General features: G+C 42.5%; 1 protein-coding gene across 1 annotated transcript in view; it reads left to right on the plus strand.

The window, feature by feature from the left end:
- The first annotated feature begins 1,318 nt into the window (after window positions 1-1,318).
- The window catches only part of LOC127049497 (uncharacterized), a 137,153-nt gene continuing 111,434 nt past the window's right edge, over window positions 1,319-27,037 (plus strand). Inside the window, exon 1 of the mRNA XM_050950328.1 lies at window positions 1,319-1,432. Coding sequence (XP_050806285.1) covers window positions 1,326-1,432 — 107 coding nt within the window. The 5' untranslated portion in view covers window positions 1,319-1,325. The remainder of the gene's footprint in view (window positions 1,433-27,037) is intronic.

Consider the following 27,037-nt stretch of genomic DNA (forward strand, 5'->3'; position numbering starts at 1 on the left):
CTATAAGCCCATGTACCACAAAATACCCCATAATTTGGAATGATCAGCAGCGTCTGCTCTCAAGAGTGAAACAGTAGAGGTGGTGGAGGTCAAAACTAAAGTGCTGAATCATGTGGGAAAATTCCAAAGTTTTTGCCTATGGTGTTCGCAGCTCCAGTTTTTCGCCTTCACAAGCATGAACATTTCCTACCCTACCACCAGATCCCTCCCTTCCCCCCACTACCAACACTCAGTCCATTTCTTGCCAGTTTAGCAGTTTTGAAAGGAGCTGAATTTATCCTGTTTACCCTCTTTCTGTATATTGTGCAAGGATTATTATTTTTTTTAGTCTCTGCTGTGTTAGAACCCCCAGAAGGAAAATACACATGCAGATTTATCATAACACATTGGAGATTTTTAATCATAAGATTTCATCCTTACATAAATATCAGGGTTAATACATCCAGTTATAAAGAAATGAACCCCCTAACTCATCCTTAATCAGTGGTGTTCATAGTACTGCTTATGTTCCATTTGTATTATTTAAAGTTCTAATCCATGGCTTAAACATTTTCAGAAAAGTTGATGCAAATATTAAGGTGTGTCTTTCACAACTCTATGCTCTTTGCTTATTCTTGCTTGGACTATCTTCTTTCCCAGAGTCTTCAACTCTTATCAGCTTCCAACCTCCCCTTCTCTTTTACTAGAATTTACTAGTACCTCACTGATGTGTCCAGGTTCCCTGTAAATTCATCAGAGGCTTGTGCAGTCATTCATGAAATAAACTCTTTATCTAGGGCAAAACAAAATGGTTTAATATACAATTCTTTATTGCAATAAAAATCATTACTGAAATATTTAGGAGCTTTCCTAACCTCTAATACCCAGACTTTAGTAAGGCATTTGATACGGTCTCACATGATATTCTTATCGATAAACTAGGCAAATACAATTTAGATGGGGCTACTATAAGGTGGGTGCATAAGTGGCTGGATAACCGTACTCAGAAAGTAGTTATTAATGGCTCCCAATCCTGCTGGAAAGGTATAACAAGTGGGGTTCCACAGGGGTCTGTTTTGAGACCAGCTCTGTTCAATATCTTCATCAACGATTTAGATGTTGGCATAGAAAGTATGTTTATTAAGTTTGCAGATGATACCAAACTGGGAGGGACTGCAAGTGCTTTGGAGGACAGGGTCAAAATTCAAAATGATCTGGACAAATTGGAGAAATGGTATGAGGTAAACAGGATGAAGTTCAATAAAGACAAATGCAAACTGCTCCACTTAGGAAGGAACAATCAGTTTCACACATACAGAATGGGAAGAGACTGTCTAGGAAGGAATATGGCAGAAAGAGATGTAGGGGTCATAGTGGACCACAAGCTAAATATGAGTCAACAGTGTGATACTGTTGCAAAAAAAGCAAACGTGATTCTGGGATGCATTAACAGGTGTGTTGTAAACAAGACACGAGAAGTCGTTCTTCCGCTCTACTCTGCGCTGGTTAGGCCTCAACTGGAGTATTGTGTCCAGTTCTGGGCACTGCATTTCAAGAAAGATGTGGAGAAATTGGAGAGGGTCCAGAGAAGAGCAACAAGAATGATGAAATGTCTTGAGAACATGACCTATGAAGGAAGGCTGAAAGAATTGAGTTTATTTAGTTTGGAAAAGAGAAGACTGAGAGGGGACATGATAGCAGTTTTCAGGTATCTAAAAAGGTGTCATCAGGAGGAGGGAGAAAACTTGTTCACCTTAGCCTCTAATGATAGAACAAGAAGCAATGGGCTTAAACTGCAGCAAGGGAGATTTAGGTTGGACATTAGGAAAAAGTTCCTAACTGTCAGGGTAGTTAAACACTGGAATAAATTGCCTAGGGAGGTTGTGGAATCTCCATCTCTGGAGATATTTAAGAGTAGGTTAGATAAGTGTCTATCAGGGATGGTCTAGACAGTATTTGGTCCTGCCATGAGGGCAGGGGACTGGACTCGATGACCTCTCGAGGTCCCTTCCAGTCCTAGAGTCTATGAATCTATGAATAATAAGGTGTGTTGACAAGTATGATGGTATCCAGGGATGATGATATTGATTTGCTCTAGATTATGGTCAAAGGTTTATGTGCTGTTTAGAGAGGAGTTTGAGTTATAGTTCCTTTGCAGCCATTCCTTCCAGACAGCCAAGTTTCAGTGTTAGTGGCTGAGTGGGGGGTGTAATAAAGGGGAAGGAAACAGTGAAAAAGCAGTGGTGCTCACAGGACTGCATATGTCAATTGGGAGTCTTTCCATTGACTTTAAAAAAAACTGGATCTGGACAAGTGAGCAATGTGTAGGTGAAAGGAAGCAGTGCCAAGAGGAATAGAAGTATGGTCAAATGGCATGAGATACAGTAGGAATGACTGTGGAGGAGACAGAGGGATGAAAGGAAGGTGGATGACTGAGACCCATGGATAACGGTTGTAATACGTTCATGGTTTCATATATTCAGACAGCATGGTTGTCAGGGAAACTGCACACATGCCACTCTAGGGAGAGAACCCAGGACCCTGAACTCCAAGATTTCAATGGCTTTAGTTAAGGAAGGATCTCCTTTCGCAGTAGCAGTAGTAATAGTATGTTTGTAGACTATGTGGGCCAACCTGCACAGTGCAACATGATCACACACAAATGAGCAAGTATGACTTTCCGCCCAACATAAGGCAATGGCGCACACACAAATGTACCCACACCAGCTGGTGCAGAGCACGCACCCCTCGCCTCAAACAGGCAAAGATTATTCTCAATTGCCTGGGGTTCATAGGAGGTCAAGTCCAATAGCCAGGTAGACTCCATTCTATAAATATATAATATACATATGCAGACATAATGGTAATCAGTAAATCTGAATCCATATAGCACTGGGACAGAACACAACTTTTTTTTTTTTAGGACTCACATAGCAACTTGTCTGAAGATCTCAAATCTTACACACATTAATTAATTAAACTCCACAGATCCAATTTATTACAACTAATGTCATACTGTGTCACCTGCTGTTAGAATGAATGGTGTATGTTTTCACTATTATTTTTAAGGCAAAGTGAAAAAATAGTAATTAGAGAGATATTTAAAATCTCTGAAAAGGGGAAGAAGGGTTGGCAATTCTCCCTAAATGTACTGATGGTCAGTGCAATTTTTTTTTTTTTACATCTTCTACAAAAGAAAGAGAGAAAGACTTGTAAATAGTAGATTTTCTCTAGAGACATTCTTCTGAGGTAATTAAAGTCAATGAGAAAAGGCCCCTATAAATTGAAGTTCCTATTCTGTACATACTTGTACTCACTTTGAGTAGTACCTTAGTCCTTGAATATCCCCATTGAAATCAATGGCACAGATGGCCGGGGGCGGTTCCAGGCCCCAGCACGCCAAGCGCGTGCTTGGGGCGGCAAGCCACGGGGGGCGCTTTGCCAGCGCCGCGGGGGCGTCAGGCAGGGTGCCTTCAGTGGCTTGCCTGTGGGAGGTCCGCTGGTCCTGCAGTTTCTGGACCTCCTGCAGGCACGGCTGCGGGAGGTCCGCCGAAGCCACGGGACCAGTGGACCTCCCGCAGGCAAGCCGCCAAACGCAGCCTGCCTGCTGTGCTTGGAGCGGCAAAATGCCTAGAGCTGCCCCTGCAGATGGCCAATGAAGTTACTAATAAAGGTAAGTAAGTGTATCAGAATATGACCCAATAGTGGTATTTTAGCAGTTCTGAAAGGATATTTATAGGCCTCTTGCATTTGTTAAAAATGTAGCCAGATAAGGAGTAAGAGTCTGGTGGAAGAGAAATTCTAGCCTAGTCTGCCACAAACATGTCCTGAGATGTCAAGTTGAACATAAAAAAAAATCATATTTATATATCCATTTTCAAGAACTTTTCCAAGGTCATAAATTACAGACTTAGATCTGGGGAAAACTGTTGATGAAGTATGCCAAAATGCTGGTAGCCAGATGTGTAAAACCCAGGTGCTGCACTATGTTAAGTTTTTTGTATTATCTTCAGTAATAGATAGGTATGACTGAACATTACTTTGTTTAAGACATACAGTGTAACAGTTCAATGCCCTTCTACAGCATCTACTGGTGTTCTCTGTATGAGACTATAGCATATGAATAGAGTCTCCAAAATTCTGTTACATACCAAGTGATTTCACATATGAGGTACTAAATTAGGGTGAAATCCTTCCCTTACTACTCAGAGTAACAAGGCAAGCGGAAATGGAGAAGTGGCAGCCAAGAGGTAGGTATTTTTAGATTATAAAGTCTCGTAAGGGACTGCGTTTTCTTTATACTCGTACAGCACATAGCACAATAGGGCCCTGACCTACTCAGCCTCTAGGTGCCATGTAGGTTAAATAATAATGAAAAAAGATATTTGTTCCAATTTCAGGATACAGCCCCTCCAAAAACCCCACTTTTAAATTTTTCATTTTCTTACAACAAAATTTTGTATGTAGTACTACTGATTAATTCCTGTCTTTCTCTATATCACTCAGAGAAATGCCAAAAATATTGCTTTCAAGACTCACAGGGTCAAATTATCGATGTTGACCTTGAATAATATCAGTCATTCCTAGCATGCAGACCTAGCAGTTGCTAACAGAAGCACCGGAAATGTGTCCAGAATACATGCAATAAAGAATAGCTTCAGTATTTGACAGCTCTTATAGCACTGCTCTACAGCCAAAATGCTTCTGAAATAAATGTAGCCCAACTTTACTAATTCTGGGTCACTGAGAACGAAAATGATGCTTAAAATTGTTGATTGGCTCTAGTTTTCAAGATATGCTATTGAGTCAGTATATACGACCCTTGACTTGGGAATGGCGGAGGATAAGTGAATTATAAAGGGAAGGGATCTCAATTTAAACCAGAAATGACTAAAATACATCTTTGACTGGATCTATGAATAAATCTATAACTGGGTTTGGACAGCACTTGCTTTTTAGGCAAACCAATGAATGATGCAATCTGAAGCTGGTATTGCATCATTGTCATAACCTATTCCCAGATTTGGACCTTAGCGTCCAAAATATGGAGGTTAGCATGAAAACCTCCAAGCTTAGTTACCAGCTTGGACCTGGTAAAGCTGCCACCACCCAAAAAATTAGAGTGTTTTGGGGCACTCTGGTCCCCCCAAAAACCTTCCCTGGGGACCCCAAGACCCAAATCCCTTGAGTCTCACAACAAAGGGAAATAAACCATTTCCCTTTCCCCCCTCCAGGTGTTTCCTCCCTGGGTTCCTGGAGAGATACACAGAAGCAAGCTCCGTGAATCTAAACAGAGGGATTCCACCCTCTCTATTTCCAGTCCTGGAAACAGAAGTACTTCCCTCTTCACCCAGAGGGTATGCAAAGTCAGGCTAGTAAATCTAACACACACAGATTTCCCCCTGACTTCTTCCTCCCACCAATTCCCTGGTGAGCACAGACTCAATTCCCTGGAGTTCCCCACTAAAGAAAAACTCCAACAGGTCTTAAAGAGAAAGTTTTATGTAAAAAGAAAAAAAAATACATAAAAATGGTCTCTCTGTATTAAGGTGACAAATACAGGGTCAATTGCTTAAAAGAAATATGAATAAACAGCCTTATTCAAAAAGAATACAATTCAAAGCACTCCAGCAACTACACACATGTAAAAAGAAAAAACAAACCTATCTTTTTGTACTTACAACTGGGAAACAGGAGATTAGAAAGGCAGGAAACAGAAATCCTCTCATAGCCGAGAGAGAGACAGATTCAAGACCAGAACAAAGGACTCACACACAAACTTCCCTCCAACCAGATTTGAAAAAGTCTTGTTTCCTGATTGGTCCTCTGGTCAGGTGTTTCAGGTTACTTCTTTCCAGGTGAAAGAGACATTAACCCTTAGCTATCTGTTTTTGACAGTCATACATGATATGAATTGCATCATGTTATTCCTAGAAGTCATGGATGATGCAATCATAACGAAGCTTACATCACTCTGCTGAACAAATTGCCCTATATCAGCTCTAGAAATCATACAGTGTCGTGTTCTCTTATTTGTCAGTGTTTGATTTTGCAAAGGGACACATTTCTGTTTAGCCAAAGTGAGCAGAGATGCCTCGTACTTGTGTGAACAGTGCAGATAACTTCTGCTATGTTTGTGGTGAAGTGACTTTTGCATCACAAAAGCGCAGTATAACCACTATGGTTAAGAAAGCCTATCACCTTTATTTTGGCTGCAAAATTGGAGATCAGGACAGGAGGTGGGCCCCACACATATGCTGCAACACTTGTGCAACAAATCTTCACCAGTGGTTGAACAGGAAAAGGAAATCTATGCCTTTTCCAGTGCCAATGATTTGGAGAGAGCCAACAGATCATACCAGCAATTGTTCCTTCTGCATGGTGCCTCCAGTTGGGAAAGGTGTGTCAAAGAAGAAAAAGTGGACTGTGCATTATCCAAACATTCCATCAGCTATACGCCCAGTACCCCACGGAGAAGGACTGCCGGTTCCTGATGCACCAGAAGCATTCTCACTTGAGTCAGACGAGGAAAAGGAAGAGGGTGAAACTTCTGGTCCTGAACCATCAATGTCACAGGACCCACATTTTCTCCCATCCTCCTCCTCTGAACCACACCTCATAACACAAGGTGAACTGAATGACCTTGTCAGGGATTTGGAACTACCCAAGAGTAAGCTGTTGGGCTCCAGACTACAGCAGTGGAATCTCCTGGCAGGCTATCAGGGCAAATGGAGCCCATCAATGCTTGCAGACTATTGCTGGACAGTGACAAGAGATGCTCCATTTAATGAATACAAGAGACAAGCCAAGAAGCGCCGAGTAGACACTGAATAGGACTAAACTATGTACATAATAGTTTTTTGCCTTTTGTTTCATAATAAATTTTATTTATATAACCCTTTTGCTGATTTTTAAAGTGTTACATAAACAGGACAGGTGAAATATTATCATGTAAAGCAACCATAAACACATGAAAAGACCTAGGTTTACAATTTATGATTAAAACTCTACTATTTACACAATATACATAGACATAAAATGTAAAAACTTAAATATCTTAGAAACAGTAGCCAATCAGTTGTTTTAATTGTCATATTTGAATTCAGCACATCAAAATACATAATACATAGCACATTTTATCTCTGAAGCAGACGACTTCTCAAAAATTGTAGACCAGTGTCAAGGCTGGCCATATTTTTCATCTCAAAACCAAGGAAGCCTCATAATTGTGAGTGTTTCTCTGATGGTTTAAATAAAAGTTTCCAGGTCTAGTAAATGCACCAAACATGGCACACATTTGAATTTGACATCTTACATTGCTCTTAAAACAGGAGCTCCTTTCTGGGTTGCTGCCAAACCAAGAGAAAAAGGACACCTTCGAAACTTGTATGTTCTGGAAGAATTTATAATATGATGCCTGCTCTTTAATCTTTATAACAGCTATTTAAATAATCCTGCAACAAGAGAATGTTACGTTTGCATCTTGGTGAGTACGAAAGTCAGGGAATGAGAATGTTAGTTCTTCCCACTGTACCTGTGGATTAGGACATGCTCTAATTCCATGATCATGTACTGTTTATCAAATAAAGTAATATGATAAACAATTTTTCCAAATCCTCAAATATGCATGTGTAACATATTGTACTGCTTTTGCAAGTGGCAAGATACCCTGCACTAATGGATGTGTGCTTCAGTATAATACTCTGTGCTTTCCAACTTGGCTGGCTAGGCATGACACGTAGGAGCCTAAGGGTGGATTTTTCCAATGTGCCTAAGTCACTTTTGAAGATTATATCCTAAAACTTCATCATCATGAGAAAAATCTGAATTTGAGTCTGACTGCAAATGTACTGACATATCTGTACCTCTTACTGTTTGAGAATATAGCTTTTGGAAACAAATCTACTTTAAATCTTAAATAAATCAATACAGACTCAGGATTTTTACTAGTATCAGTACAGCATGAACTGTCAAAAAGACTTAGAAGTGACAGCCTAAAAGATTAACTGCTTTGCAAATAAATAACCTCCCTCTGGGACTATTGAGCTGCCTACGTTTGATTCACCATAAGCGTCCAGAGTCATTCGCTAATTTGAGAGAGTGCTACCATTTATATGTAATATTCTGCTTTTAATTATTTTCTCAAATCAATTAAACAAGAGCAAATCAAGAGGTTACATTTCCAGTTGGTTGGCGCATGGGGTTTTCTCAAATTAAGAAGGACAGATGATTTCAGACCCTGCGGATGAAGAGTTGAAAGGATTACAATTTGTACAGACGGCCTTTCTACCAGAATATCCATTTCCTCTCTTGTAATTCAGTTCCCTTTTTAAGGCTGTCATTCTTGCTTGAATTCTGAATGGGTGGAATTCACACCTGGGAAAAGGAGCAGCACAAGGTCTATGTGGCACTTAAAGCTCATTTAAGCCACTTCTACCATTATGTTTCCCAGAAGTTAGCCAACAACCTAATGCCTTAGGGCTTAAGTGAAATTTAAATGGTGCATTGACCTTGTGCTACACAGGAGTGAAATTCACCCTCTCAGAATTCAAGCAAGAAAAATAGCCTTGAAAGTCCATATAGTTTAAGTGGAACTTAAATGGTACATAGGCCTTGTGTGGGTGTGAATTTCACCCAGAGTGAGTAGGAACTCATAGTGCTAAAGGAATTGATGGCAGCTTCCCAAAAATCTGCAAAGGGAACTATGTTCTATACTTCTCCGATTACAGAATAAATTACATATCAAGGAAAATAAATTACTTAAAACCAACAATAATCATAACATTCACTGACCTGAACTAAATTGAAATTTGTCGTTATGTTCTGACACAAAGGGAGGACAAATAGGTGAAGTCACATCAAGCTCATTCTGGGAGGGAGGGAAGAATTATTAATCCATTTTCTCTGTAGGGGGCGGATGCAGTAATTTTGAGTTCTTCACGCATCCTGAACCTGTTGACAATTACTTTCTCAGCTCAGCTACCTCTACATGCACCAAACACACCTGGTTTGAGAATTAAACCAATAAACCACTAAGGAGAGGATATGTTAGACTTCGTATAAATCCTTTAAAAATCTTATTTTTCTCAACCTGAAGGTAGTCATTTTGCACCCCAGTGTTTTAATTCCTAAAGCATATTTATAAGTATTTTATGTTATCCTAATCTGTCCCTCCTGTGCTGTGGCAACAGGAGGTATATATAGAAAATTTAATGAACAATTTGCAACAAATTGTAAAACAGTGGATTTAAGGTGTCACATATAGTATTGATAGAGCCTAATCTGCGTCACACTAGCTAGGTTTGTATTTTTGGATGTTTGCACAGTAGTCAGTTCAGATGAAATTCACCCCTGTGCAGAACATCCTTAAATCCATCTCAACCTTATGCACCATTAACACTCCTGTGGGACTTGATGGGATGAAATTCATCCCTATGCAGAATGCCCTTAAATCACATATCAATCCTATTTTAAGGACTTATGTGGCCTTTGCTGCATATGCCCAGGGCAGGTCCTCTACAGAGGAGTAAATTTCCCCCTTAGTACATGACAAAATATGTCTAGTTCTTTTCAAGTGTTGAAGAGGGATCAAGGAGGAAGTAAATTGAAAAAGATTGAAAGAAGAGACAACGGAAATAAATTGTTTTTCGTTCTGTCAGTATATGTGCAATAGCTGAGCTACTTTTACTCCTGAACATGTCATTGATATAAAAATTTATGGATTACTAGAACTGGAAAGATCATTGCAACACGATGATGCGCACTATAATTGTATACACATAGTGTCAGCAAAATAAAAATACAGATGCAATGTTTAACTTGAATCTGAATAGCTTGTTTCTCCATAGTGCACATAACAGGAATGAAATACATTAGGCCATCTCATAAGCCTGGGGCAATGGAGTAATACCGATTAGCACCAGGGGTCCCATCCTGCAAAATGCTGAGCACTCTGGCCTTGCTCCAGCAAAGCACTTAGGGGTAGATTCATCTCTAATGATACTCAGTCTACTGCAGAGGAGTTCTATCATGAATGAATTTGGTCCCTAAGCATGTGCTTAACTTTAGCCATGTGAGGAGTATGTAAGTATGCCCAGTGGTCTGTGATGGGATGTTAGATGGGATGGGATCTGAGTTACTGCAGAGAATTCTTTCCTGAGTGCTGGCTGGTGAGTCTTGCCCACATACTCAGGGTTTAGCTGATCACCATATCTGGGGTTGGGAAGGAATTTTCCTCCGGGGCAGATTGGCAGAGGCCCTGGAGGTTTTTTGCCTTTCTCTGCAGCATGGGGCATGGGTCACTTGCTGGTGGATTCTCTGCAGCTTGAGGTCTTCAAACCACAATTTGAAGACTTCAATAACTCAGACATAGGTTAGGGGTTTGTTATAGAAGCGGATGGGTAGGGTTCTGTGGCCTGCTTTGTGCAGGAGGTCAGACTAGATGATCATATTGGTCCCTTCTGACCCTAAAGTCTATGAGTCTATGAGTCTATAAGTCAATGGAACTACTCAGGGTCTTAAAGTTAGCATGTGCTTAATTGTTTTGCTGAATCAGAGTTGGAATGTTCAGCACTTTGAAAGACTAAGCTCCAACTGAGAATCTGGCACAATAAATGAGAAAAAAAAAACTGTTGTAAATGCAACGTTAAGGTTGCATAGCTAGACCTTGATCCTAGACGCAGGACTGGGCAGTTGAAATTCAAGAAAGGCCTGATCCAAAATCCACTAAAATCAAGAGGGAGGCTCCCCTTGATTTCAATGGGTTTGGATCAGTACTTAAGTCAGGAAATTGAAAAAAGCAGGATCCAACAGCAATGTTACCTTCCTGTATGTTGTATTTCACCTTTTGGGTGGACTCAATCCTGTGTAGAGAGTACTTAATCCCCACTTAAACTCATGAAAAAAGGGCAAATCTTCCCCACACAACAGCTGGAAGAAGCCAGCACTGATGTTGTGAGTCCTGCAATGGTGGAGAACAGAATCTTTCACTCTACCAGGCAGTGGAGCAACTCCACATTCACAGCTGCTGAAGCAGCAGCAGCCGCCACCAATACACTCACATTGGGGTGGTGAAGTAGGACAGTGGCTACTGAATCCCTGTAGCCAAAAAAACCATCTTGTGAGCTGGAGCAAGTTCACACAAAAATGTCCTCCAAATCTCCTGTACAGGTACAGACTCCCTGTGTGGCATCTCCAGATCCTTCACTCTCTTGTGTGCACTGGAACAGCAACTGTTTCAATCTGTCTGGATTCTGCTGGAACAATGGGGAAAAGAATACAATTTTAACATTACTGCTTCAATCAGGCACAGGGCCCTTTAAGGTATGCTCTGTGCAACACCAAATTCCCTTAATACAGGGCCCAGTTTTGCAGTCTTGCTGTACCAAAACCTCAGCTAATTTAAATGGGAATTTGGGGTGTACAAGAAATGCAAAGAGACACATGATTAAGCTCAATATTTAACAAGAAAACAGGAACAGAACAGAACACGTCAGACATACAAATAAAAGTTGAAACTGCCTTTGAAACTTTAACTTCGCATTTCCTGAGTTTTTGTAATTTCCACTATAGATGTGTAACCTCTATCAAGTGGGGTTGGCAGCAACAATGGCCAGATTCAGTATGTAGGGGGTTCCTCTTAACAGTACAAAACAGAATCAGCTCAAGTCCCCACCCAGGCATCTGGAAAAACTTACCACCATCATCGGTTGTCTCTAAGAGGCAGTTCTTCCCCTCCACAAGCACTGAGTCTGGGAATAATAAAACAAAACTTTTTTATTAAAGGGAAAAGGAACTAATTATTAGTTTGGGAAAACACCACAACCACATTCGAAAGTGTGCAGCCATTACCAAAACCTGCCTCCACAGTGCATTGGGCAGTGTCCTTTGCCTCAATTTCCCACCTTGTGGTGGAAAAGTTCAACGAACAAATGTCCCTTTAACACAGCACTCCCCTCTCCCTCCACTGCCACCCACTCACAGCTGGCTGTCCTTGGTTAATGAAGACCCAGAGTTCACAGGAGTGTTCACAGGGGTTCAGTTCCCTTCCCAGAAACAGGGTGGGAGAAATCAAGCAATGTCCCTGTGGACTTCTGCAACTGGCTGTTTGCTGCTGCTGCTGCCTCCAGTGCTTGTCTCTTCTACTGCTGGTCATATGCTGCCACAGCTTTTCTCTGCTGCCACTGGTCATATGCTGTCACTCTTGGATGCTCACTTCCACTTCTGGGATGCCATGGTCTGAAGTTCCACTGCTTAACCCAGGTCTTCAGTGATTTCACTGGGTAGCAGGGACCCTCACTGCCAGTAAAGCCTCTACATTTTCTTTCCTTTCATCACTGTCCCTACACCAGGCCTAAGGCATAGCCCCTAAACATACTTAGCTGTGATTCAGCTTTGGTAATCCCTGAACAGAAATAAAACCTCTCAATTTAATCTAATTAGCTGTGTCTTTAAATACAGGAGAAGGAACATCCAAATGCTGTCTAGGACTCTGAGCAAAAGCCATACCACTGGGTCAGAACACCCATTTTTCCCCCCTGTGAGGCTTTGGCATCCCTTCCCCCTGCTTAGCTAGGAAGGTTCAATTTAGGGTGACCTCATCAATCAGGGCAGGCTAAGCACAGTTCTGCTTTACTCATACACTAAGGATAACAACAATTCATTACCTCTACATTCAAGTGATTTGTAACCCAACACTGCTAAAAGTGATCATTTTGGCAAAGCAGCTCCGTCATGTGTGCTCCTAGGCAGAGGAGGTGTGTCTAATCAAACACGGTCTGTTCCTGAAGTCTATTCACTCAGCTCATCACTAAATGTCCGGGGAGAGTTCATTAGACCTTACTTACACATACCTTTAATATTGTATAAATGCATTTTAATTTTTTTATTTCACTTGCAACTGATATCATAGACTCATTGTCTGACCTCCTGCGCATCACAAGCCACAGAACCTCAGCCAACCCCTCCTGTAGTAGGCTCGTGACTTCTGGCTGAGTTACTGAAGTCTTCTGACCTTGATTTAAAGGCTTCAAGTTACAAGAGACTCCACCATTTGCTCTAGTTCAAACCAGCAAGTGACCTGTGCCCCATGCTGCAGAGGAAGGCAAGCCACTCATAAGGTCTCTGCCAGTCTGAATTGGGGGATAATTCCTTCCTGACCCCAAATATGAGGATCAGTTAGACACCGAGCATGTGTCTGAGACCCACCAGCCAGACACTTGGGAAAGAATTCTCTGTAGTAACTCAGAGCCCTCCACATCTACTGTCCCATCTCTGGCCATAGGAGAAGTGTGCTAATAGCCATTGCAGTCAACCTCATCATACCATCCCCTCCATAAATTTGTCAAGCTCAGTTTTGAAACAAGTTAGGTTCCCCCTCCTCTTCCCGCCCCCCCCCACCTACTTTCCTTGGAAATCTGTTCCAGAAATTCTCTCCTGTGATAGTTAGAAACCTTTATTTAATTTCAAGCTTAAATGTATGGATAGCAGGGTGGACTCACCATTAAAGTGTCCCCTCATGGCAGCTCTCTCCTCTGTAGCACCCCCTGCCAGCAATCATTCGAGTCCCACAGTGAGCCACCTGTTCTCGTGACTCAGCCCTCTGGACAGACCACTTTAAAATCTCTCATGTTCTGGGGTATCAAGAACACAATAAAAAGTCAAAAAGTCCCACCACAAGAGATCCTTCTACCCCCTTTAGAATTATTTCTCAGAATGCCCTTGAGGCTCAGTGTTCAGCCCCACCTGAGCTCAATGATCCTTATATCAGGCTTATACATCTCTTTCGCAGGGCAGACTGGGGAAACCAGGCCCACCCTCTGCTCTGGGTTCCAGCCCAGGGGCCCTGTATTAACAAGGTAGGTTTTCTCCTTCCAGCACATTGCTGTTTCATAGATTCATAGACTCTAGATTCACAGACTCTAGGACTGGAAGGGACCTCGAGAGGTCATCGAGTCCAGTCCCCTGCCCTCATGGCAGGACCAAATACTGTCTAGACCATCCCTGATAGACACTTATCTAACCTACTCTTAAATATTTCCAGAGATGGAGATTCCACAACCTCCCTAGGCAATTTATTCCAGTGTTTAACCACCCTGACAGTTAGGAACTTTTTCCTAATGTCCAACCTAAACCTCCCTTGCTGCAGTTTAAGCCCATTGCTTCTTGTTCTATCATTAGAGGCTAAGGTGAACAAGTTTCCTCCCTCCTTCTGATGACACTCTTTTAGATACCTGAAAACTGCTATCATGTCCCCTCTCAGTCTTCTTTTTTCCAAACTAAACAAACCCAATTCTTTCAGCCTTCCTTCACAGGTCATGTTCTCAAGACATTTCATCATTCTTGTTGCTCTTCTCTGGACCCTTTCCAATTTCTCCACATCTTTCTTGAAATGCGGTACCCAGAACTGGACACAATGTTCCACTTGAGACCTAACCAGCGCAGAGTAGAGCGGAAGAATGACTTCTCGTGCCTTGCTCACAACACACTTGTTAATGTATCCCAGAATCACATTTGCTTTTTTTGCAACAGCATCACACTGTTGACTCATATTTAGCTTGTGGTCCACTATAACCCCTAGATCCCTTTCTGCCGTACTCCTTCCTAGACAGTCTCTTCCCATTCTATATGTGTGAAACTGATTGTTCCTTCCTCAGTGGAACACTTGGCATTTGTCTTTATTAAACTTCATCCTGTTTACCTCAGACCATTTCTCCAATTTGTCCAGATCATTTTGAATTATGACCCTGTCCTCCGAAGCAGTTGCAATCCCTCCCAGTTTGGTATCATCTGCAAACTTAATAAGTGTACTTTCTATGCCAACATTAAGTCGTTGATGAAGATATTGAACAGAGCCGGTCCCAAAACAGACCCCTCTGGAACCCCACTTGTACCTTTCCAGCAGGATTGGGAACCATTAATAACTACTCTCTGAGTACGGTTATCCAGCCAGTTATTCACCCACCTTATAGTAGCCCCATCTAAATTGTATTTGCCTAGTTCATCCATAAGAATATCATGTGAGACCATATCAGTTGCCTTACTAAAGTCTAGGTATACCACATCCACCGCTTCTCCCTTATCCACAAAACTCGTTATCCCATCAAAGAAAGCCATCAGATTGGTTTGACATGATTTATTCTTTACAAATCCATGCTGGCTATTCCCTATCACCTTACCACCTTCCATGTGTTTGCAGATGATTTCCTTAATTACTTGCTCCATTATCTTCCCTGGCACAGAAGTTAAACTAACTGGTCTGTAATTTCCTGGGTTGTTTTTATTTCTCTTTTTATAGATGGGCACTATATTTGCCCTTTTCCAGTCTTCTGGAATCTCTCCTGTCTCCCATGATTTTCCAAAGATAATAGAGGCTCAGATACCTCCTCTATTAGCTCCTTGAGTATTCTAAGATGCATTTCTTCAGGCCCTGGTGACTTGCAGGCATCTAACTTTTCTAAATGATTTTTTACTTGCTCTTTTTTTATTTTATCTTCTAAACCTCCCCCCTTCCCATAAGCATTCCCTGTGTTAGGCATTCCTTCAGACTTCTTGGTGAAGACCGAAACAAAGAAGTCATTAAGCATCTCTGCCATTTCCAAGTTTCCTGTTACTGTTTCTCTCTCCTCACTGAGCAGTGGGCCTACCCTGTCCTTGGTCTTCCTCTTGCTTCTAAAATATTGATAAAAAGTCTTCTTGTTTCCCTTTATTCCCATAGCTAGTTTGAGCTCATTTTGTGCCTTTGCTTTTCTAATCTTGCCCCTGCATTCCTGTGTTGTTTGCCTATATTCATCCTTTGTAATTTGTCCTTGTTTCCATTTTTTATATGACTCCTTTTTATTTTTTAGATCATGCAAGATCTCGTGGTTAAGTTGAGGTGGTCTTTTGCCATATTTTCTATCTTTCCTACTGAGCGGAATAGCTTGCTTTTGGGCCCTTAATAGAGTCCCTTTGAAACACTGCCAGCTCTCCTCAGTTGTTTTCCCCCTCAGTCTTGATTCCCATGGGACCTTACCTATCAGCTCTCTGAGCTTACCAAAATCCGCCTTTCTGAAATCCATTGTCTCTATTTTGCTGTACTCCCTTCTACTCTTCCTTAGAATTGCAAACTCTATGATTTCATGATCACTTTCACCCAAGCTGCCTTCTACTTTCAAATTCTCAATGAGTTCCTCCCTATTTGTTAAAATCAAGTCTAAAGCAGCTTCCCCCCAGTAGCTTTTTCAACCTTCTGAAATAAAAAGTTGTCTGCAATGTCGTCCAAGAACTTATTGGATAGTCTATGCACCACGGTGTTATTTTCCCAACATATATCTGGATAGTTGAAGTCCCCCATCACCACCAAAACCTGGGCTTTGGATGATTTTGTTAGTTGTTTAAAAAAAGCCTCATCCACCTCTTCCACCTGGTTAGGTGACCTGTAGTAGACTCCTAGCACGACATCACCCTTGTGTTTTACCCCTTTTAGCCTAACCCAGAGACTCTCAACACTTCCATCTCCTATGTCCATCTCCACCTCAGTCCTAGTGTGTACATTTTTAACATATAAGGCAACATCTCCTCCCTTTTTTCCATCTATCCTTCCTGAGCAAGCTGTACCCATCCACACCAACATTCCAATCATGTGTATTATCCCACCAAGTTTCAGTGATGCCAACAATGTCATAGTTGTATTTATTTATTAGCACTTCCAGTTCTTCCTGCTTATTACCCTTACTTCTCACATTTATATATAGGCATCTAAGATACTGGTTTGATCTTGCCTCCCAGTTTTGCCCAGACCCTCCTTTCTCTCTGCATTATAGCCCACTCTCCCTCTTGTTTCTGACCCATCTCCCAGGTCTCAGTGTTCCCCACTTACCCATGGGCTTTTCTCACCTGTCCCCGTCGAAACTAATCTGTGCGCTAATAGGGTCTTTCCCCTCCTCGAAAGGTGAATGCCATCTCTGACTAGCAGTCCTTCCTCGAATAGCATCCAGTGGTCGAGGAAGCCAAAGCCTTTCTGGCAACACCATCTTTGCAGCCAGGCATTCACCTCCATGATGCATCTGTCTCTGCCCGGGCCCCTATCTTTGACAGGAAGAATCGAAGAGAATACCACCTGCGCTCCAAACTCCTTCACCCGTACTCCCAGAGCCCTGTAGTCACTCTTGATCTGCTCAGTGTCACACCTCGCAGTATCATTTGTGCCCACATGGATGAGTAGCATGGAGTAGTAGTCAGAGGGCTGGATAATCCTGGACAATACCTCTGTAACATCTCAGATACGGGCCCCTGGCAGGCAGCATACCTCCTGAGATGAAATGTCAGGGCAACAGATGGGCGCCTCCGTCCCCCTCAGCAGAGAGTCTCTGACCACCACTACTCTACGTTTCCTATTCGCAGTGGTGGCAGCAGACCTCCCAGCCTTAGGGGTGTGACGCTTCTCTTCCTTTACTGTAGGGAGTGATTCTTTCTCTCCTGTATCAAGAAGAGCATAATGGTTACCTATTACCACAGCAGGAGGGTTTGCAGCAAAATGGAGCACTGCCTGCTGCCAGAAGTAACCAGCTGCCAGTGTCCACCCTGAGCCATCTCCTCCTCCACCAGTGGTGTGTTAGCAGTCCTGTGAACTGGGACAGCTACCTCAGCTGTCTCCACATGGACACTGTCCAGGAATCGCTCGTGGATTCGGATGCTCCTCAACCTAGCCACCTCCTCCTGTAGCTCTCTCACCTGCTGCCTGAGAGATTCCACCAGTAGGCACCTTTCACATTGGATGCCCCTCCCCCAGCCTGGATATCAGTAAGTGGAAATTGCAAGTTACAGTCCCTGCAAAACCACACCAGGATCTGGGTAGAAGCATCCATGCTCAGGTGCGCTATCTGGCTACAGGCGCAGGTGGAGGAGACAGAAGCAGTGCTGGCACAGGTGTTGCGGGTCTTCCTAACCATCGTAAGCCTCCCTCTGTCAAACTCCCTCTCAAACTCCCCTGTTTGCAGCTCCCTGTCCGCTCTGGGCCCTGGGCCTCTTCTGACCTCCAAGGCCCTTGTGGTACTTCCTTTCTGCCTGTGCTTAATACGGCCTCTCCTCTGGTTCCCAGGCCTCTGGATTCTCCCTCGACCCTCCCAGCCCTTCTTTCTCTGCTAGACCACCAGCCCCTGAGGACTCCCTCTTTGTGCCTTGCCCCTTTTCAGGGCCCACACAGGGATTAATTCCACCCCTGCGGCTCTTTTCACTCCACCTTCCCCAGTCTCTTCCCAGAAAGAGGGAACTCCCTACTTCCTCTCTCCTAAACCTCCCCTCTAGCATTCACTTCCTTCCTTTATGAAGAAGGTTCAGTTCCTCCCCAGCTGGGTCTCAGAAAAAAAATCAGGCTGGACACACACACATGAGATTCAGCAAGGTGATCTAACAGAGTTCTGAGACTCCTGTTAATGCTTTGTTCACTGGTGTGGGGTAGACACCCCCATCACATGTGAGTGTTTTTAAAAGAAAATTTAAAAAAAAAAAAAGACAAAAATATCCAGCAATTATCCAGCTAGTGGAGTTTTAAAATACACAAGTCAGGATAAGAAGTTAAATTTTTCAAAACAATAAATTTCCTCCCCATTTCATATATGGTGGTATTTTTCATTCTTACTGAGTTTGTTAAATGTTCATTGTAATTGATGTTTGTGCACTTAAGCTAAGTTAATACTGTTGTTAGATTTTTAACATTTTATTTCCTGCTTTTTATGGGGGATAATTTCCAACCTTAATTCACCTTCCCATAGGTATCTGCATATCATATGCGAATAATGGAGTTATTAGCAACTTGTGTCATTGAAAGCCTGTAGTCTTAGTTAGAGTTGTACCTTTAGGGCTACAAAAATATACATCACTCTGAAGCTACCTCTCAAAATGAAAACACCTCTAGGAGAACCCAATGGCTCCCTGCACTTTTTAATGGTAGTTTTTCCACTTTTAATAATATTTTGAAAATAACAGATGTCTGTTTTCCCGGCTATTTTCACAGCTCCAGTCTGCACAATCGTCAATTGTTTCAAGAAGGACAGATTATAGCCTGTCAAAATGCCTGAAACTGAGCCAGACACCCTGAAACACATTACGGTTCCTGAAAACATATTTCAATGTCTATGTCCCTTGCAGACTGTAACTGTTTTCAATTGTAACAAGGCTATGAGAGTGCCACAGGAGTTGGACTGGGGACCTGTGTAGTGGGAGGGTAACCTTCTTGGCACTGGAGGTCAGATGGAGGAAGGAAGTTCTGGGTTGTGCCTCCTTTGTAATTTCTGGCACAGTTTTATTTTCGTTTAGAGATGGTGGGGATGCACTCTTCACTCATCTACCCCAAGGGCCTTCCTCTGACCCTCAGATGGCTGGGAGGATAGAGTATGTTGCTGTGAGCTAGGCCTATGATGAAACCAATTGAGCTCTTACATGAAGGTGGACAAACCAATGTTAAAGGGAACAGAATCCTTAAAATGTGCAATTTAGTGAAGAGTTAACTAAATATCTTTGGGTTTAGTTGTTTTTACAGAGAGGTTTATATTGAATGACCCAATGAATATGAAAGAGCAAAGCAAGTGCGGCTAAAAGCCACCCAGTTAAAGCAACAAAGAAGGGGATTTAATTTTTTTTTCTAAAAGACAAATATACACCAACAGCTACTCCTTCCATGTGAAAAGGCCAGGTGCTGTGATTTTATTTTAATGAGATACAATCTGGTTAAAAATCAGGCTGCATATCCCTTCTTGATTGTAATTCTACTGAAGTCAGTGGACTTATTCTAGGGACAAGTTTATCCCTTTAATCTTAAAACCATGTTTCTCTACCAGTATTACTAATAAAACCTTACATTGTTAAAAATTCTTCCAGTTTTAATATCTAATTTACTTTTAATCTTTCATTATTGGATAATAAATGTTTGGATAATAAACGGCTTCATTCATGTTTAGATTAAAAAAATAAACTAATAGGATAATTTTTGTTCTGTGTCCTTTATATAGCCAAACCACAGAACATAAGCACCTCACACTCTCCAATGTATTTACCCTCACAGTGGGTAGGAAAGTACTACTGTTAAATTATTAAACAATCAATTTGTAAGCACCTAGAGAATAATAGGGTTATAAGAAATAGCCAGCAAGGATTTGCAAAAACAAATCATGCCAAACCAACTTAATTCCCTTCTGGGACAAGGGTACTGGCCTAGTGGATCGGAGGGAAGCAGAAATCATGTTATAGCTTGATTGTAGTAAGGCTTTTGATACAGTCCCACATGACATTCTCATAAGCAAACTAGGGCAATATTGTCTAGATTTAATTACTATAAGGGCTTGTCTCCACCTCTGGTGGACACTGCAGTGTTCGATCCACTGGGGGTCAATTTAGTAGGTCTAGTGAAGACGCACTAAATTGACCACTGATTGCTCTCTCGTCAACTCCAGTACTCCACTAGCACGAGAAGCATAAGGTAAGTCGACAGAAGAGTCGACCCAATGCAGTGTAGACACCTCAGTAAGTCAATCTATGGTACGTCAACTCCAACTACTTTATTCACACAGCTGGAGTTGTGTAACTTAGGTTTGACTTATCCCTATAATGTAGACCTACCCTATGATGAGTGTACAAGTGGTTGAAAGACCTTACACTCAAAGATTAGTTAGCAGTGATTCACAGCCAGAAGGTATTTAAGTGACTAAAGAAGCAAAGTCACATAGGCAGCTATTGGGATTTTCACAAACTCCTATCTGCATCATGGGGCACCTAAATACCTTTAGAAATCTAGCCCTACATAATTTGCTTAACATCATACAGGAAGCTGACAACAGAGCTGGGATTTGAACCTGGGCCGCTAACATCCCAGGGTATCCTACTGTCCACTGGAACATCTTATTTCCTCTTTTTTATTACATTTTTGAAACAATAATGAAAATATTTTGCAAACATGCTCTTCTTGGAAAGTCTACATTTTGGGTGATAACTTCATGTGCTTGAAGTGTTGCCTCAGGTTCTGTATTCTTCTGAGTTACTATAGACTGAAAGCTTTTATGGGACAGTGACCGTTTCTTTTATATACTCTTAAAAACACAGTTTACAGTGATAGTAAGAACAAGCTGTGCGAGGGACAGAAGTTCCATTTTGATGAAGTATTTAGAGATTTTGAAATTTGACTTTGTTGCAAATCAGAGTGAAAACCAAAGAAAATTCAGAAGGAAAGATTAGTTTGGGATCATTCAAAAAGAAACATTTTGATTTTGACTTTTAAAGTTGTTTGTATTGTATTATAACTTAATGCAAAATAAAAAAAATCAAACCTAGAAGTCATTTCAAAATTAAAAATCAATGAGACATTTCTACTTTGTCAGAACTTTTTCTCAAACAAAATGCCAGCAAAATGACTCAATTTCAATTGAGACAGAACTGTATATTCCAATGGAATATGGTTCCACCAACATTACTCCAACCAGCTCTCTACAATAGGGTATAGAAACAGTAATAACAAAAATTAACTACTTGATAAAATATTAGCTTGCTCTCTTCTCCAGAGATAACCTATATGTGTGTTGGCAACCTAAAGATTCCCTTCCTTATATGTCGATTAGGTCTTGTTGAGGTAACTAAGGGAACAACTTGTCACTTAAATCCTGTTTCAGAGACAGGATATCATTTTATAGAAAACCCAGATTTCCACGGGAAACTAAGAGAATGACGGTTCCTCATTTATTAGTGAATTTGATGTAAGAGTGGGATGAGCTGATTTTACATCATTTATTAGTGAATTTGATGTAAGAGTGGGATGAGCTGATTTTGAATGAAGGTGACCCTACTGTGTTTTTAGTGCTCTAAACATTCACCAAGGGAAAGGACTGAAAGAATTTAAGGCTTCAAGGGTCAATGACTCATTACTAAAGATGAACACTTTAAAAAAGAAAAAAAAAAGATGCAGTCTCTTTGTTACTAAAGTATTAACAAACTGATTTCGAGTTTTAGAAATGTTGGTTATTCAAGTTTATTTAATGAGCGGTTTACGCAAACACATCTAAGCCTATAGATGCATATGTTGTCCAATCCAGAGTTCAGTGAAGGCAATGGGAGCCATTCCAGAGACTTCAGTGTACTTTAGGTAAGACCCATACAGCTTATGCATGGTGCCGACTCCTTCTCATGCTCTTCATGAGGCAGGTGACTGGTCTTCTAAATGACGTCTTGTCTCTGTTCCCTTATTGGATGTCTCCCAAACTCACAAGAAGGTTGAATGACTCCCTCCAGGGTGGGTACTTTGTGGATACAGTGTCATCCAAGTACTTACGCATGGATATGGATCTGCCTGAATACTTGTGATTCTTTCACTTTTAACTCATGAACAAAATTTTGCTTGTATGAATGTTTGTAAAAAAGTGAATTAGAGAGATTTTAAATATCGCAGATGTGAATTTGTGGGTTTCATGGAGATCATTATTTTTTACAAATTCTTTTCTGCATCATTCACATTGCTCTATTCATAGCCCCACACAGCTCAAGTAAATTGCTTTTTGTAGACATGACCTACATGAGGATAGGTGGCAATAGAATCATTGTCTCCAAACTATGGAACATTGGCACAACCACTTCTCAACTACTGTTACAGCCCCTGGACTGTAGTCCTGAGCACAGCCTCCCATGTTCCCATGAGAACCTCTGGATCTGACATGCTTTTGCCCTATTTTCCCCTTAACAACATCCATACCATCACAGAGTAAGAACCTGAGCAGAATTGCCTCATAGAAGAGTGTGGTACATAGTCCCCCAGTGCTGCCTCTTCCTGGACTTATCTTCCTTCAATGCTGTGGTTCGGCTACAATTCAAGCTTTTCACATCTGTTCCAAATGAGTAGGGTTTCTCACCTAAATCTTCAGCAAATGTAATACTCAGCTCATAAAATTCTGTAATTACAGCTTCAATTCATTACAAATAGACACTGGGGCTGGTTTGCCATTTATTTTTGCAAAAATGCACCAGTTGTACTTCAGTTTTGCTAAACAAGATCAGGAAGGGGTCCAAAAATAAAAACAATAGAACAAGTAATTTCCAAATCGCCAAGGCTCATGGTGGTGCCAGGGGTGCTGAATAAGCAGATCTGCTTTTGGACCACGCTCCTCAGTTTGTATTACTAGGGCTGTGCAAACCATGCATTTTGTTAGTCCACTGGCAATTCCAAAAACAAACAAAAAAGTCAAAATAAAATTTCATTTCAGGTCAAAGCATTGCAGTCAGCCCAAAACTAAACATTTTGTTTCAGTTCTGAGAACTGTTAAATGTTTACTAGAATAATAATAATAATAAAATTGAATAAAGTTTCAGAACAGTCATTTTTTGAACCAACAGAATTAAAACAAAACTGACAGGGTCACTGCTGGGCTTGCTGGATCCCCAGTCAAGAGCAAAAAGACAAAAGGCTTTTATTTGGCTGCCCCTATTCAGGAAGGGCACGGCCTGTAGCAGTCTCAGACCTGGTCTACACTACGCGTTTATACCGATTTTAGCAGAGTTAAACCGATTTAACGCTGCACCCATCCACACAACGAGGTCCTTTATATCAATATAAAGGGCTCTTTAAACCAGTTTCTGTACTCCTCCCTGACGAGAGGAGTAGTGCTGAAATAGGTATTACCATATCGGATTAGAGTTAGTGTGGCTGCAAATCGACGGTATTGGCCTCCGGGCGGTATCCCACAGTGCACCACTGTGACCGCTCTGGACAGCAATCTGAACTCGGATGCACTGGCCAGGTAGACAGGAAAAGCCCCGCGAACTTTTGAATTTTATTTCCTGTTTGGCCACTGTGGCGAGCTCACCAGCACAAGTGACCACGCAGAGCACATCAGCACAGGTAACAATGCAGTCTCCTGAGAATCGAAAAAGAGCTCCAGCATGGACCGCATGGGAGGTACTGGATCTGATCGCTATATGGGGAGAGGATTCTGTGCTAACAGAACTCCGTTCCAAAAGACGAAATGAGAAAACATTTGAAAAAATTTCCCAGGCTATGATGGAGAAAGGCCATACCAGGGACTCAGTGCAGTGCAGAGTGAAAGTTAAGGAGCTCAGACAAGCCTACCAGAAAACCAGAGAAGCAAACGGAAGGTCCGGGGCAGGGCTGAAAACATGCCACTTCTACGCTGAGCTGCATGCAATTCTAGGGGGATCCGCCACCACTACCCCACCCCTGTCCGTGGATTCCAAGGTGGGGGTGGTAATCTCAGCCATGGCTGAAGGTTCTGCGGATGGGGAAGATGAGAAGGAGGAAGAGGAGGACAAGCTTGCAGAAAGCACACAGCACTCCTTTCTCCCCAACAGCCAGGAGCTTTTTCTCACCCAGATGGAATTACCCTCCCAGCCCTCCCAAGCCACTAACCCAGACAATGAAGCCATGGAAGTGACCTCTGGTGACTGTACCTTTGTAAATATAAAACATGGTTTAAAAGCAAGCGTTTTTTAATGATTGATTTGCCCTGAGGACTTGGGATGCATTCGCGGCCAGTACAGTTATTGGAAAAGTTTGTTAACATGTCTGGGGATGGAGCAGAAATCCTCCAGGGACATCTCCATGAAGCTCTCCTGGAGGTACTCCAAAAGCCTTTGCAGAAGGTTTCTGGGCAAGGCAGCCTTATTCCATCCACCATGGTAGGACACTTGACCACTCCATGCATGTAGCAAGTAATCTGGTATCATTGCATGACAAAGCCTAGCTGCGTATGATCCCGGTGATTGCTGGCAACATCCGTTCTTGATCTCGCTGTGTTATCCTCAGGAGAGTGATATCGTTCATGGTAACCTGGTTGAAATTCAGGAATTTAATTAAGGAGGCAGAGATGGCCATTCCTACTGGGCTGTTTGCCTGTGGCTTAAAAGAAATCCTTCCTTGCAGGTAGCCAAGCGGGGGGAGGGGGGCGGGAATGGCGCTGAGCTTTTTCGGGTTTGGCTAGCAGGGATCTTCCCTGCTACCAGCCACGTGGTGGGGGGGAGGGGGGTGATTAGCAGTGATGTTCCATGATACCAGCCACGCGGTGGGGAGAGGGGTAAAGCGATCATCCCAGAGAATTGGATGGGGGCGTGGTTTCTGCTGCTGCATGTTAACAGGAAAGAAGCAGCACTGAACGGGATTTGCTTGGTATTTGGGAAAGGAGGGCACTGTGTATATGAAGGCTGCAGAAGCCGAAAGACAATGACTTACCATGGCCGCATGCAAGCTGAATTCTGCTGCCCAGACCTGCGTCTGTGAGATCTCTAACACCAGAGCCGCAGGCACTCAATATTAAGATGCAAAATGCTACCTTGTAGTGAAATCACATGTGCTATGTAAGATGAATAGTGTTGTTCACTGTGAAAGAGTATAACCATTGTTCTGTAAAATATATCTTTTTAAATACTTCTCTCCCTTTTTTACCTCCCTCATGCAGCTGCAAATTTTTCAAGCCTCCCTACTCCATCCCGAAGGCTATCTCAGATAAGGTGGAGGAAAAAAAAGACGCGAGACGAAATGTTCTCGGAAATCATGGAAGTGACCCGCAATGAAAGAGCTCATCTGAATGAGTGGAAGGACATGGTATCAAATTACAGGAAAGATGTCAGTGAACGTGAGGACAAGATGGACACTCGAGATGAGAGGTGGAGCCAGGAAGATCAGAGGTGTAGGCAGGAAGTTCAGCAGTGGCGGGATGCAATGCTGGGGCTGCTGCGTGATCAAACTGACATCCTCTGACATCTGGTGGAGCTTCAGGAACAGCAGCGAGGTCACAGAGTGCCGCTGCAGCCCCTGTGTAACCACCCTCACCACTCACCATGTTCCATATCTTCCTCACCCAGATGTGTAAGAACACGTGGGGGAAGGCTTTGTGCACCCACCCACTCCACCCCCGTGGACAGCCCAACCAAAAGGCTGTCATTACTTTGAAATATTTTTAGTGGCCTTTTCCTTCCCTTCTATCCTCCTCCCAAACCACACCCAGGATGCCTTGTCAGTTCTCTCCCTCTTTTTATAATGACTTTTTAATAAAGAATACATGCTTTTTAAATGATAGTGACTATTTCCTTAAGCAAGCTGTAATCGAAGGGGGAGGGTGGGTTGCTTACAGGGAATGAGTCAATCAAGCGGGGGGTTCATCAAGGGGAAACAAACACAACAGTCACACCGTACCCTGGCCATGATGAAACTCGTTTTCAAAACTTCTCTGATGCGCACCGCTTTCTGGTGTGCTCTTCTAATCGCCCTGGTGTCTGGCTGTGCGTCATCAGTAGCCAGGTGATTTGCCTCAGCCTCCCACCCTGCCATAAAGTTCTCCCCCTTACTCTCACAGAGATTGTGGAGCACACAGCAAGCAGCAATAACAATGGAGACATTGGTTTGGCTGAGGTCTGAACGAATCAGTAATGTGAGCCAGTGCACCTTTAAAAGGCCAAATGCACGTTCTACCACCATTCTGCACTTGCTCAGCCGGTAGTTGAACAGCTCCTGACTACTGTCCAGGCTGCCTATGTATGGCTTCATAAGCCATGGCATCAAGGGGTAGGCTGGGTCACCCAGGATAACTACAGGCATTTCAACATCCCCAACTGTTATTTTCTGGTCTGGGAAGTAATTCCCTTGCTGCAGCTGTTTAAACAGAGTAGTGTTCCTGAAGACGTGAACATCATGAACCCTGCCTGGCCATCCCACGTGGATGTTGGTGAAACGTCCCTTGTGATCCACCAGTGCTTGCAGCACCATTGAAAAGTACCCCTTGCGGTTTACGTACTGGGTGCCCTGGTGCTCCTGTGCCAAGATAGGGATATGGGTTCCATCTATCGCCCCCCCCCCCACAGTTAGGGAATCCCATTGCAGCAAAGCCATCCACTATGTCCTGCACGTTTCCCAGAGTCACAACCTTTTGTAGCAGAAGCTTAATGATTGCTTTGGCTACTTGCATCACAGCAGCCCCCACAGTAGATTTTCCCACTCCAGATTGATTCCCGACTGACCGGTAGCTGTCTGGAGTTGCAAGCTTCCAGAGGGCTATTGCCACTCGCTTCTCAACTGTGAGGGCTGCTCTCATCT

The sequence above is a fragment of the Gopherus flavomarginatus genome, chromosome 4 (assembly GCF_025201925.1).
Source record: "Gopherus flavomarginatus isolate rGopFla2 chromosome 4, rGopFla2.mat.asm, whole genome shotgun sequence".
Lineage (NCBI taxonomy): Eukaryota > Metazoa > Chordata > Testudines > Testudinidae > Gopherus > Gopherus flavomarginatus.